We start from the raw sequence: 12,466 nt of genomic DNA on the forward strand, positions 1-12,466 counted from the left end.
AACTTTCCATTCTTGCGTTCCCTTTTAATCTCGAGTTTCTCGTTCTCAAGGCATCCAATACTATATCCATGGACAATGAATCCCGTCCATATTTAATAGTTGCCTTAACTTCTCGATATGATTCAGGCAATGAATTCAAAAAAATAGCCGCTTGATTTTCATCCAACATCTTCTCACCGATGTTATTGAGATCAACTATAATCTTCTGGAATTCATCCAAGTTCTCTTCTAAGCCTTACTAGAGTCCATCTTATATCCAAAAAATTTCTCTGTTAGATATAATTTATTTGACAAGGACTTAGTCAAATAAAGACTTTCTAATTTCTTCCATAACTCTGCTATAGTAGTGGTCTCATCTACTAGCCTAAGCACTCCATCTGACAGATGCAAAATTATTGTCGAAGGTCATCTCATCCATATCCCTTTTCTCAGCTTCTGTAATTGTTGGCGGAAGGACATTTTCGTCTAAGATTTTGGCTACCTTTTGTTGTACCAAAATAGCTCTAATCTTTTTCCTCCATAACCCGAAATCACCTTTCCCATCAAATTTAATAACTTCGAATCGTGTAGACAATGAAGCCATTTGTCAAATTAATCCCAACAAAAAATTACCCTGAAAAAGAATATGCTAGCACACTACCACACACCCTCTTTGGATCGAATGGAGCTCTGATACCACTTGTGAGAGTTTTGAACCTAACTTAGAAGACCAAACATAACACACAAACAATCAGCAGAATAAATAAAAAACAATAAAGAACGAACACCAAGATATATAGTGGTTTAACCAATTTGGTCGACATCCACTTTGAGAACCAGCTTAAATCAATTTTATTACGAGTAATGAGGAATTTACAATTACAGATAATCAACAATAATCACCAATCTGTAATTTTGATACCCACTGATATCGAGAGATCCACACATGACATCGTCGCCTCTGAAACCGAGAACAACCCGCTGAAAAACAACCCAAGTCAAATGCACTACCCGCCTCTGATCGGCGAACTCATGCGTAGACCCGCGCTTCCTCTGTCGCTGGCGACTGGCAAACCCACGACGGATGAAGACAACCACCGCTCGAATCGTGGCCCACTGCCGAATGCCTTGACCGATGAGCACCCACACAAACTGTCGCTCGTCGGAAAAGGATGAATTGCGGCCACGCGTCCCTCATCGGACGCAAACACTCACCGCCACACGAGTTAATTGGATGCCTTTCTCTCTCACAGTGGTTTGTGTGTTTTTTTTAGTCGGTTGCTTCCCTCTTTTCCTTAAGGTTCATGATTTTCAGCCCTAAAGAATAGAAGATGGATATATTTACAAAATTGTCATTTGTCCATAATTACATGAATGTCACTGAGCCTTTAATTTCACCAAAAAACCAATAAGGCCCATTTAAATATCATGTTATTTTTTACAGGCGCATTGGTAGTTGGCATTTTACTTCGTCTTCATCTTACTTAACATATCTAGAGCCCAAAAATATATGTCACCTCACATTTTCAATTATGTTTTAACAAAATTTTAACGGTAAGAACTAGAATAAATATTTTTAAAAAATTTAGAGACTAAAACGTTTTTAAAGTTTAGAGACCAAAGTGGAACAATATTCAAAGTTTATTGATCAAAATAAGATTTAAACATATCTTTTTTATTTGCAAAAAAATAAATAAACTAATAATGAGTTTAAATTATGTCAAATGAGTGTTTGAGGTATTGAGCTGAATCATGAAATTTGGAGTTGAAATCTTTGTTTGGGGTGTAAAGTTGTAAGATAGGATTTCTCAATAAATGTGTAGACTTCAACGATGTTTATTATTAAAATTGAGTTATTTAACACCAACTTATGGAGTTAGTGAGCAAAATATCCCATAAATTACAAGTTTAGCCCTAAAATTTTAACGGTTTTGATCTATTTAGGGGCGGTTTGTATCGAAAAAATGTTTTTCAAAAAACTTATTTTCATTTAAACATTTTTGATAAAAATTGATTAAAATTTAACGGTTTCTATCTTTTTTTATCCTTTCTCTTCTCTTCTTTTTACAATATCTTGAATTGTATGTTATTGTTATGATGAGATCAAATTAGGATTGGTCCAATTCGATCTTCTGTCACGGATTATCTCTCAATTATTGAACTCATAATTACTCGAGTTTATTTTTCTAACATTTTTTTTAAAAAAATGAGGCAGCGTTATTTTGAATGTGTAGGGCTACATTTGAGTATTTTTTTAAAGAAAAGGAAATTTATTTATTTGATTTCAAAGAGTACCATATTGTATGGCTTTTAGTTTTACTTTGAAAATTTCTCGATTAGATCTTGAACTTTTAAGCTATCTTTTTTAAATAAAAATATTAGGGATAACAAACCATATCTTAATAGTGTAGTATGATATAAGATATTGTTTACTTTAGACTTAAGCTTTCATGATATTGTTTTTAGATTGGTTCAAAATGTTTCATAGCATTGAAAATATTTGTCTCAACTTATATATTTCTAGATATTCATAACAATTTTTTCTCAAACAAAGTACCATACCGATCCTCTCTCAAATAGTCATTTTATCAATCTAACTCTCACTTAGGCCAACTTTTCTTCACCAAGCGCATGGCCTATTTGATCTAGATCAATCACAAATCACAATCATAATTACATATTTTGAGACTCACCATTTTTTGCTTGGATTCCAAGAATTTTACTAGCATAAAAAAGTCAAAGACATGACTCTAATATTAATTGATAATAACAACATACCATTTACATATCTAAACAATTGTATGATATTATACACCTTGGATATAAACTCTCGCTATTTTACTTTTATAACTACTCAAAAAAGGCTTCATATAAATAAATATATTATCCCACGATCACTCGTAAGTTCATAATGTTTCTTTATCTAGAAAATGTGGACTTTTGTTTCCATTTTCAAACATCCTCAATTTGAATTGTACCACCATGAATATCATTAAATTTTAATAAAGCATCTAATCCTATCCATTGAAAACCATACCCTCTACTTTTTATTATTTTTTTAAAACTTATTATGTATTATTTCTGAAACTTTCACTTTACAATCAAATTTCAATAAATAAATAAACTCAAAGAATAGATGATGATTGATAAAGAAGTGCTTTCAAATATTGAGACTATTAAAAAGGAACAACCGCCTTAGTTCTAAATATCAATTTATATGTATATAAACAATTAAATAAATTTGCTAAAGAAAAAAGGACAAAAAAAATCAATTTATTTCAAAATATCTCGTATATATTTATTCATCTTTTCAATTACCCTTTTTCTCATAATGGAATACTCGACAACACTTTTCTTTTTTTTTTTTTTTTTTTTTTTTTTTTTTAATGTTCGACTCATTTGATAATATGCATAAAAATGACTATAAACAATACAAAAAATTTATTGTCTTTTCATATTATATGCATTATAGACCATTTTAAGATATAGTAAAATAAATCAAAATAGTTATAAATATAACAAATCTCACTGTTTATTTAGACTACCATCATTTATCAATTACAGACATTAATTAAATATTAGTAGATATTGATATCTATTTCACTTATTGACAGTGACATTTTGTTATACTTAAAAATATTTTTAGTAATTCTATCCTTTAAAATAATTTTTTCAATTATTAAGATGACAATAAACTTTTTATTTTTGGAATTATATGAAAGGTAACACTTTATAAATTAACAACCTTCTGGCCTTTTCTAAATTCTATGTTTAGAGAATTCTTTGATGAATGGGGTCGCCCTTTTCGTTTTGACATATGTTGAACAATAAATCTACAATTCATTTCTCCTTTGATTTTTTTTTTTTAAATTATGTTTGTTTTATTGCAATTTTGTTATTATAGTTTTCATCTTTCTTAACTACATACTTAATTTTTTAATCAAAATTTTAATATTTTATTTTTTAAAACTAAATAAGTTTTAGAAACATAATAAAACAAATATTTGAATATATGAAAGTATTGTTCATAAACTGAATTTTCAAAAATAAAAATTAAAGCTATGTTTGATAGCGATTGATTTTTGGTTTTTAAAAATTAAACTTAAGAACACTATTTTCATTCATTTATAAGTTTTATTCGTATTCACTTTCTATTAATATTTTCAAAAACTAAGTTAGAAAAACTAAGCAAATTAGTTTGTAAGAACTTGATTTTATTTTTAGAATATAAAATGCAATTCAAGTATTTTTTTTAATATGTGTGAAAATCATAATTACACATTTAGAGAAAACAACCATGAATTTTAAAAAAATAAAATAAAAAAGAATGTACCATTTGGTAATTATTTGATTTTTTATTTTAAAATAAAGTATATTTTCTCTCAATTTCTTCTTATGATTTTCATTTTTTAAGGAAAAAAAAAAAAGTTGAATTCTTACTAAATTTCAAACCAAAAACAAAGTTTTTAAAAAAAGTTTTAGTTATTGAAAACAGTGGTAGAAAATAGTAACGAAGCAATAAAATTAGTTGGAAGGGATGTACTTTACAGACTTCATTTTTAAAAACTAAAAACAAAAGACTAAACTTAATCATTAGATTTGTATTTTTAATCTTTGCGAATTATTAATAAAAAAAAATTTTAAAAAAAAACGAATGACTACAACCCTAAATGGTTAGCAAGAGGGCCAAAAATGTCTGTTATGTTTTTTATTACTCATGCATTCCAATATTCCTTAAATTCTCAATAATTATAATTACCCTCTAATCCTCAAATAGGCTTCAATTTCTTTAGAACAAATAGTCTAGTGAAAATAATGAATAATAGACCAGTGAATAATGAATATACTTTTAATTATTTAAAATTATTTTAAAGAAATTCAACCAAATAATTAGTTTAATTCAATTGGCCTCCAAATATAATGGAACCCATTTTTCCAACCCTAGTTTGGAAATTTCCCCCAGGCAAGCAAGGGTGGGAGGGGGGCATTTGAGGTAATTTGATGTTAAACTCAGTGTCCTTAATCAAATAAAATAAAAGTTCTTTCATTAATAAAAGGTGACCTTTTTGCCCCCCTGGCCCACCACTACCACTCATGACTCATAACATGGCAACAAGCAAATCCTGCCTCTTCTTTGACCATATCCCAAATATGATCTGATGATCATATGCTGACCTCATCAAAGCTTTCAACGGTCCAGATTACTGATACTTGTACTCCGCCGCTGCATACGATTGCCGCCCGAACTGTACGGATTTAGCGTTTTAATACATGGCGGTGAGATATTTATTTTCCTAAGGAGCTTGGGCCCCACCACCAAGGCATGAGCCAACTCAACATAACAATGTTCTCGAGTTTTTTTTTTTTTTTTTTTTTTAAATTTCCTAATGTGGGCCCCCGTACTTTTACCTCTAGGATATTTACATTTTGGTCTAGATGCTAGTCTCACTAAATTCTAATTTTGGCCTAAACATAAATAAATAGGTCAAATTATATAATTTATCTAAATTTTACTATTTTTTTACCCAAACTTTACTGGCGGTTTTCTTTTCAAAACCTACACAATTAAGAAAGATTTCTCTAAAAATTTGAAAAATGTTGCTCTTATAAATGAAAGTAAGAATTGGTGAAAAATTTGAGAAAAAATAAGATATATTTGATAAATACAATATATTTGAATTTTCCAAAAATAAGTGAGGGTATATCTAAAAAGTACATGAACAAGACAATTTATATAATAAATCATCTTATATACCGAACAATATATGGAATGTTCATTTAAATTTTCTCATATATGTGCAAACATACCAAAAACAAAGTCACATTTCAAAAATGATGTTAATGTAATTAATGATATTTCAAAAAATAAAAATTCTCATATAAATAATAGTAAGTCTGAAAATGATATATACACTCTCTAATTTTAAAATATTATAAAATTAAAAGATGATAGAGAATCTATCCAAAGATTAAAAATGTCCCAAGATATTGTCAAAAACTAATTATAATATATTGCTAACATTTAGGACACTTATGAAATATTAGTTATGTAATAACTAATTTTCCAAATCTTTTTTTTTTCTAAATTCACAAATATAAACAGAATTGGTTATTATAACATGTGAAGTTATAATAGTTTAGGTTGGAGGTACAAACTATTTAAGTAAAGTGTTGTTGGGATATAGATTATTTTAATGTGAGTATAGAGTTTATATGTTCGAGTTGTTGATTTAGTTAACCTTAAGTTCAGTTTATAATTTATGGTTGTTTTCGATTTTTTTGTATTATACAAGTACTGGTACCTTAAATATCATATTTTGTATATATAAATAATAATATTTGTTTGGTTCAACCAAATTTTAAAAATATGTTAGATTTTAAGTTACATTATTCTTCGTTCATTTGATCATTGTGTACTAATATTATTGAATATGATATAAAATATGTAAGATTATACTAATTCATATCATTGTTTAAGTAAGAAAATCTCATATCGAAGGTGTATAAAAGCAACAAATTCTCTAACTCCATAATATTACACTGATAAAAGTTTGAAGGCAAAATTTTTACAATTGAAAATTTGAGAGTATCATTGTAAGTACTACCATACTTTACAATGGTTTTTGTAATTTGCATTATATTTTTATTGGAAGCAAGTGATTGAAATTTGAACATTTGAAAGTAAATTCTTGGCATATTAGTCACTTTTAAAGTTTAAGATTCTTTTAGACACAAAATTTAAAAATTAAAGACTAGGTTTGTAATTAAAATAAAAAAGAATGAATATTTAAAATAGATAAAGAAGGTTAGTAACGTTACAAGAGTATATGATCAATATGAACAACAGTTTAATTGGTTAATGTGTAATAATTCCAATAAAAAGGTTTAAATGTTGCAATGATTCAATTTTTGCTATTTATCCACTAAGTTATTTTAATCCAATAGATGGCGAGAGAATCAAATCAAATATCTCTTAATCATTAATACATATTTTATGCCAGTTGAGTTAATTTTGACTTTATCTAATATATATATAATATATATATATATATATATATTATATATTATATATATATTAAAAAAGCACTGTAAAAATTTCCTAAGCTCATTAATTTTAATAAAACGAACGAAGTTTTGCACAAAATTTACTTTTCATCGATGCACAAATGTTAATTTGAATAAATTATGCCAAAAATCATAACTTAAAAAACAAAATGCCTACAACCTTTACAGGTGGCACGTGTAAATCACTTCAAAATAAACCTGTATTCTGCCTCTTATATAAAATAATTATTTTCAATAATTAATCTTTTAAGTACTCGTTACTTGAAAAAAACTACTAATTGCTTTAAAATAAACCTTTATCAAACCATCTCTACAATTGCCACCTGTTAATCTTTGTACTAGAGTGGTCCACCAATCCAACTATAAAATTAAAGAGACTGTTTCGGATGTTGTTGGTTATTATGATCACATAGATTATAATAATATGCAAATTACGAAAGGATGTATTTAGAGTGTACACTATTGTTTGAATTATAATAATTTGTGTTCGGTATATATTATTTTAGTCTAGGTTATAAATGAGTAGATAAAATAATTACAAAATATAAACACAATAGACAATAAGAGATTTCAAATAGTTTTACTGTAACTAAATATACGTCATAATAATTGAGAACTTTAATTATTATAATAGGAGACCCAAACTTTGAGGGAGTGTTTGGAGCGTTGAGTTGATTATTATAGTTGGTGAGTTATAATAATTATAATAGTTTAGTGTTTGAGATGCTGACTATTTAGTTTAGATTATAATAGTTTGTGTTTGAGATGTATACCATTTTTGTGGGTATACTAGTAAGAAATAGTAAACACTATACCAAAGAAACAAATAGAGAATGAATGACAAATAGTAAATGTTATAGCAAAAAAGGGTTTGAAATATTTATTATACTTAATTGTAAGTTATAAATAATTGTATCCAACACTATTTCATTTGTTGCCTTAACTAATTTTTAGTTGGTATCCCAAACAACCAGGAAATAATAGTCCTAGTTCGGAAGAAAAAGGGGTGTCAAAAACTCAAAACATAAACTTAGAAGAGAAGAAAAAAGAAAGTGAACAAGAGTGGGGACCAAATAATAATTTTAAAGTTATAGGAGACATGTTTGCAATTTCACTAAATTTGATTTGATTAAAAAAATGAGAACTATGAAAAGAAAGAGAATTGGTCACTGTCATTAAGATTTGTCACAAGATATATTTTCATGGAAGGCGAGTGAAATGACGAAAAGGGACATGAAAGATGGAGCCGCAGATCTGCAAGCTCATCCCCCATTTTCGATTGGGATCAGGATATTCTGCCGCTACCGGCCAAATGGCCAATTGAGCTGAAGAACAATCTTCAATTCCGCTCACTTTCCACTTGTAGACGCCGATCAAAATCTTCAGATTAGGGTTTCTTTTTCTTTTCTGGGATCTTCGCCGGCGACGAGATATGGTCTGTTCCAAGTCCACATCTGGGGAGACCGTCCCCTGTGATTTCTGTAACGACCAGGTTGCGATTCTCTACTGTAGAGCCGACTCTGCTAAGCTCTGTTTGTTCTGCGACAAGCATGTTCACTCTGCCAATTTGCTCTCTCGGAAGCATGTTCGTTCCCAGATCTGTGATAACTGTAGGTCTGAGCCGGTTTCGATTCGTTGTTCCACGGATAATCTCGTTCTCTGTCAGGAGTGCGATTGGGACGCTCATGGAAGCTGTTCGGTCTCCGCTGCCCACGATCGAACTCCGATTGAAGGCTTCACTGGCTGTCCTTCAGCGCTTGAGCTTGTTTCCTTATGGGGTTTCGATCTTGGAGATAAGAAGCTGGAGGAATCCGAGATGTTGGTGCAAAATTGGGTTTGCTCACAGGATTTGGTTATGCCCATTGATTCTTGGGCTTCAAGAACTAGTGCGACTGCTTTTAATGACCTCATTGTTCCGAATGATAACCCCTTTCTCTTCGCGAATCTTAACTGTACGGATGCTGCTTCCATGTTCAAGAAGCAAAGTCCGAGCTGTGGAAAGCATAAGCAAGTGATTTACAAGCAGTTGGTTGAGCTGCTTAAGAGGGATTTCGAAGGCGGGGACGATGATGATGGCGATGACACTCGCGATGGTGATGCTGGTGGGGAAGATGTTGGATTACAGAGTATGGTTCCTGAAACAACGAATGGGGATTGTTATTGGCAAGGGGATTTGGAAGCTCGTCGAATTCAAAAAGAGGATGATGGGGGTTTTGTTGGTGCTGCTGCTGCTCCTCCTCAGCCATTACTGCAGCAACAAACTTCATTTACCTCTCTGCTTACGATGCCACCCCATGTGGGTTTGAAAGATAGCGAGCGCTCTGTTGATGAAACTGGTGTATGGGATAGCAACCCAAATCGTCAAAGCATTCAAGTAATTTTTTCAATTACTTTTCCTTGTTTCTCTTTGTTGCAACTTTATCAATGATCAGCTTTTTGTGGGATGCGCATATATCGTAGTTTGATAGCTATAACATAGCACTCTGTACCAAGGATGTTTTCCTTTGTGTTGTCCCGTTTATTCTTTTCCCCAACTCCGAGGAACTGAGTTCGTACATCCGAGGACGCTGGTTTTGCAGTCAATTGGTTTTAGCTTTCAAAAGTAGTTAAGTCTTTTTCCCGAGGATATGAATGGCCAGTAGATCGGCAACTGTGTTCTTTATTCTAGACCCTCTATTCGATTTCTGGTGTAAATTAAATTGGATTTCTATGCTTATTGTCTAGAACCAAATCCTCCTTTTTTTTTTTTTTCCTCCTTTTGACACGAAGTTTGGTGCATAATCTATTCCTAATCTGGGACAGTACTTGCTTGTAGTTAGTTGAAGATTCCTTCAAGTTCCGTTTCCTCTTTTTGTTGGAACTGATTTAAAATCTAACCTATATACTCTTTCATGCTAGTTAATGCTTAATGTCTCTAGTTTATCGTTTGATGAAGTTTTTTCTAATTATCTTCTGCTTTGCTACGTTCCTTTATATTATCACTCTCAAATGAAACTCTGATACATGTAATGCCTTACCACTTCTTATATTTCTTCTTTTCTTTATGTACTTTTTCTAGATTTGGGACTTTCATTTAGGACGGTTAAGGGGACACAAAGATTCGAATTCATTTGATGACGCCTATGGCACAAGCAACATGGGATTTACCATTAAAAATTTTGGTGAGTTTTTGAATGAAACATCCCCGACAAGCCCGAAGTTGCTAGGAGAAACCTATCAGATCAATTGCTCTAGCGTACATGATGATATCCCATCATTCAATGTAAGTCCTGCTCTGTTTTTTTCACTTTAAAAGCATGTTCCTAATTACTCTTGTCGTTCCCTTGAAGAGAATTTTATAAATTGATTATTGTATCCATCAAATTGTTGTTACCCTACTTAACCAGATTTGATATATCATATCCCATTCTTGTACGTCTCTTTAAAGAAATATCTATATTTGGGGAGTTTCAAAAACATCATTGATGAAATTAAATTTACGTACTAAAGTGTGCATAATATGTGAAAGTCATCTAAACTGAACCATTTGTTGTGAACTTCATTTTCCATGATAGATGTAGGATGGTGACCGATGGTTGGAGTTCAGATTGGCTTGTTTGTTTAGTTTAGTAATCATTGTTTGAGTGATGCAGTGTCTGTTCAGTTAAGGTTAAAAGGTTGATCCTTTCAATACTTGGGCGATGGCTTGTTTTCATATCTAATTGTGTAAGGTTCTCCGGTAGGCCATTATCAGCATAGAGAATCTAGCACCGAATTTCCTTGTACTTACTGTACAGCTCTCTGCTCTCCCCTATTGGGAATCAGCTATTGAAAATAACATATTTATTGGAACTTGCAGTGTAATGTCAACAAAGCAGCACTAAGTCAGGGAGCAGCAACATGCGAGAGCATCAATGTGCCTAACAACAAGCTGAAATGTGGTTCTAAAAATATGCAGCCGATCGAACAACCTATTATTGTAAAAGGAGACAGTATATTGTCGACATCGGCAACCAAGGCTGACTTGGAGCTTATTGCACAGAACAGAGGCAATGCAATGCAGCGTTACAAGGAGAAACGAAAAACTCGAAGGTGCATATTTAAGTTTCTCTTGTATAGCTCATGTAGTTTTCTTCTCCATTTCAACTCTGGACACTTGCTGTAACTTGGAACAGGTATGATAAATACATTCGCTACGAGTCGAGGAAGGCAAGAGCTGATACAAGGAAGCGAGTGAAGGGTCGGTTTGTGAAGGCTAGTGAAGCCCCTGTTTTTTGATGATCAGCTTCCATGGTTGAAAGTAGCTTTTTGCTTTCTTGCTATTTTAGTTCTGTGTGTATATATTTTGGTATTCCTTCCACTTATAATTTGTTCTAACGTTTTAACAGAGGTGCAAATGCACGTGATTTAATTATCTAGGTAGAGGTTAATGTTATGCATATTATATAAATGATGTCAATAACAATTTCATGCTTAATTTCTAATAATCAAGTCAAGAAGTAATTTTAATTATGAATATGTAACTATTATGTCAAGAATCTCTAAGATGTAATTATATATATTTTTGATGTTTTCATATAATTAAAACTTCAATGTTATTATTAGCATCATCATTTTTTTTGAAGTACAATATGTAAGTGAAAAAAAGAAGTCGAACCTTAGTCGAAGATAAGTTAGCTGAGTTCCATCAACATTGACATTTAATCTAACCTACGAAAATGTAACTACGAAAATGTTATCGAATTGGACTTGATCGCTCTTTGAGATGGGAGAGAAGTGAGAAAGAGGTCCTCAAATGCCCTTAATCTAACATGCAATAATGCGATTGAATAGACTCCATCGCTTTTTAAGATGGAAGAGAAGTGAAGAAATGACTATCCAACATACATAATAAAATATTCAATGAAGAACCATATAGGATAAAACCTCATGAATAATTTTCTCCGTCTATTTGAATTAACTATTTGAAAAAGAAGTATTTTTCGATAAGTCGTTCTCATTTATAAGTTTGTTTGGTTTACTATATATTAGAAGGGTTTATATTAATGCCAAATTACTATAAAGGATGATAATTAAACATAATAAGCCAATGATTTGAACCCTTCATTGGTCAAAGGTGTTCACTGGAATTGGCCCATTGGAATTGGTTAGTAGAGTAGGTTGCTGATAGTAGTCCGGTTAGTAGAGTAGGTTGCTGATAGTAGTCATCGGACGTGGTGAGGGAAAGGTGAAGGTAATGAGTAATCACAACCATAGTGGAGGTGAGGTAGTGAATTAGGAAGGATATTTTAATAATTTTATGTACGATACAAATTAGGGAGAGATTAACCATTAAAAATTAAAAAAAATATATTTTCCTCTACAAATTGTTTTCAAGTGTTTTTGTCAAACCTACTTATTTTTATCATAATCTTTTTTTTTTTTAAAAAAGAAAACTTATTTT

General features: G+C 31.0%; 1 protein-coding gene across 1 annotated transcript; it reads left to right on the top strand.

The window, feature by feature from the left end:
- Nucleotides 1-8,215: 8,215 nt before the first annotated feature.
- Nucleotides 8,216-11,541, top strand: LOC120069378 (zinc finger protein CONSTANS-LIKE 15-like). Its single transcript, XM_039021123.1, has 4 exons — nucleotides 8,216-9,418; nucleotides 10,103-10,306; nucleotides 10,883-11,115; nucleotides 11,199-11,541. The coding sequence occupies exons 1-4, from the start codon at nucleotides 8,477-8,479 to the stop codon at nucleotides 11,299-11,301; spliced, it is 1,482 nt and encodes a 493-aa protein (XP_038877051.1). The 5' UTR covers nucleotides 8,216-8,476; the 3' UTR covers nucleotides 11,302-11,541.
- The last annotated feature ends 925 nt before the right edge of the window (nucleotides 11,542-12,466 follow it).

The sequence above is a fragment of the Benincasa hispida genome, unplaced genomic scaffold, assembly GCF_009727055.1.
Source record: "Benincasa hispida cultivar B227 unplaced genomic scaffold, ASM972705v1 Contig373, whole genome shotgun sequence".
In the NCBI taxonomy this organism is placed as follows: Eukaryota; Viridiplantae; Streptophyta; class Magnoliopsida; order Cucurbitales; family Cucurbitaceae; genus Benincasa; species Benincasa hispida.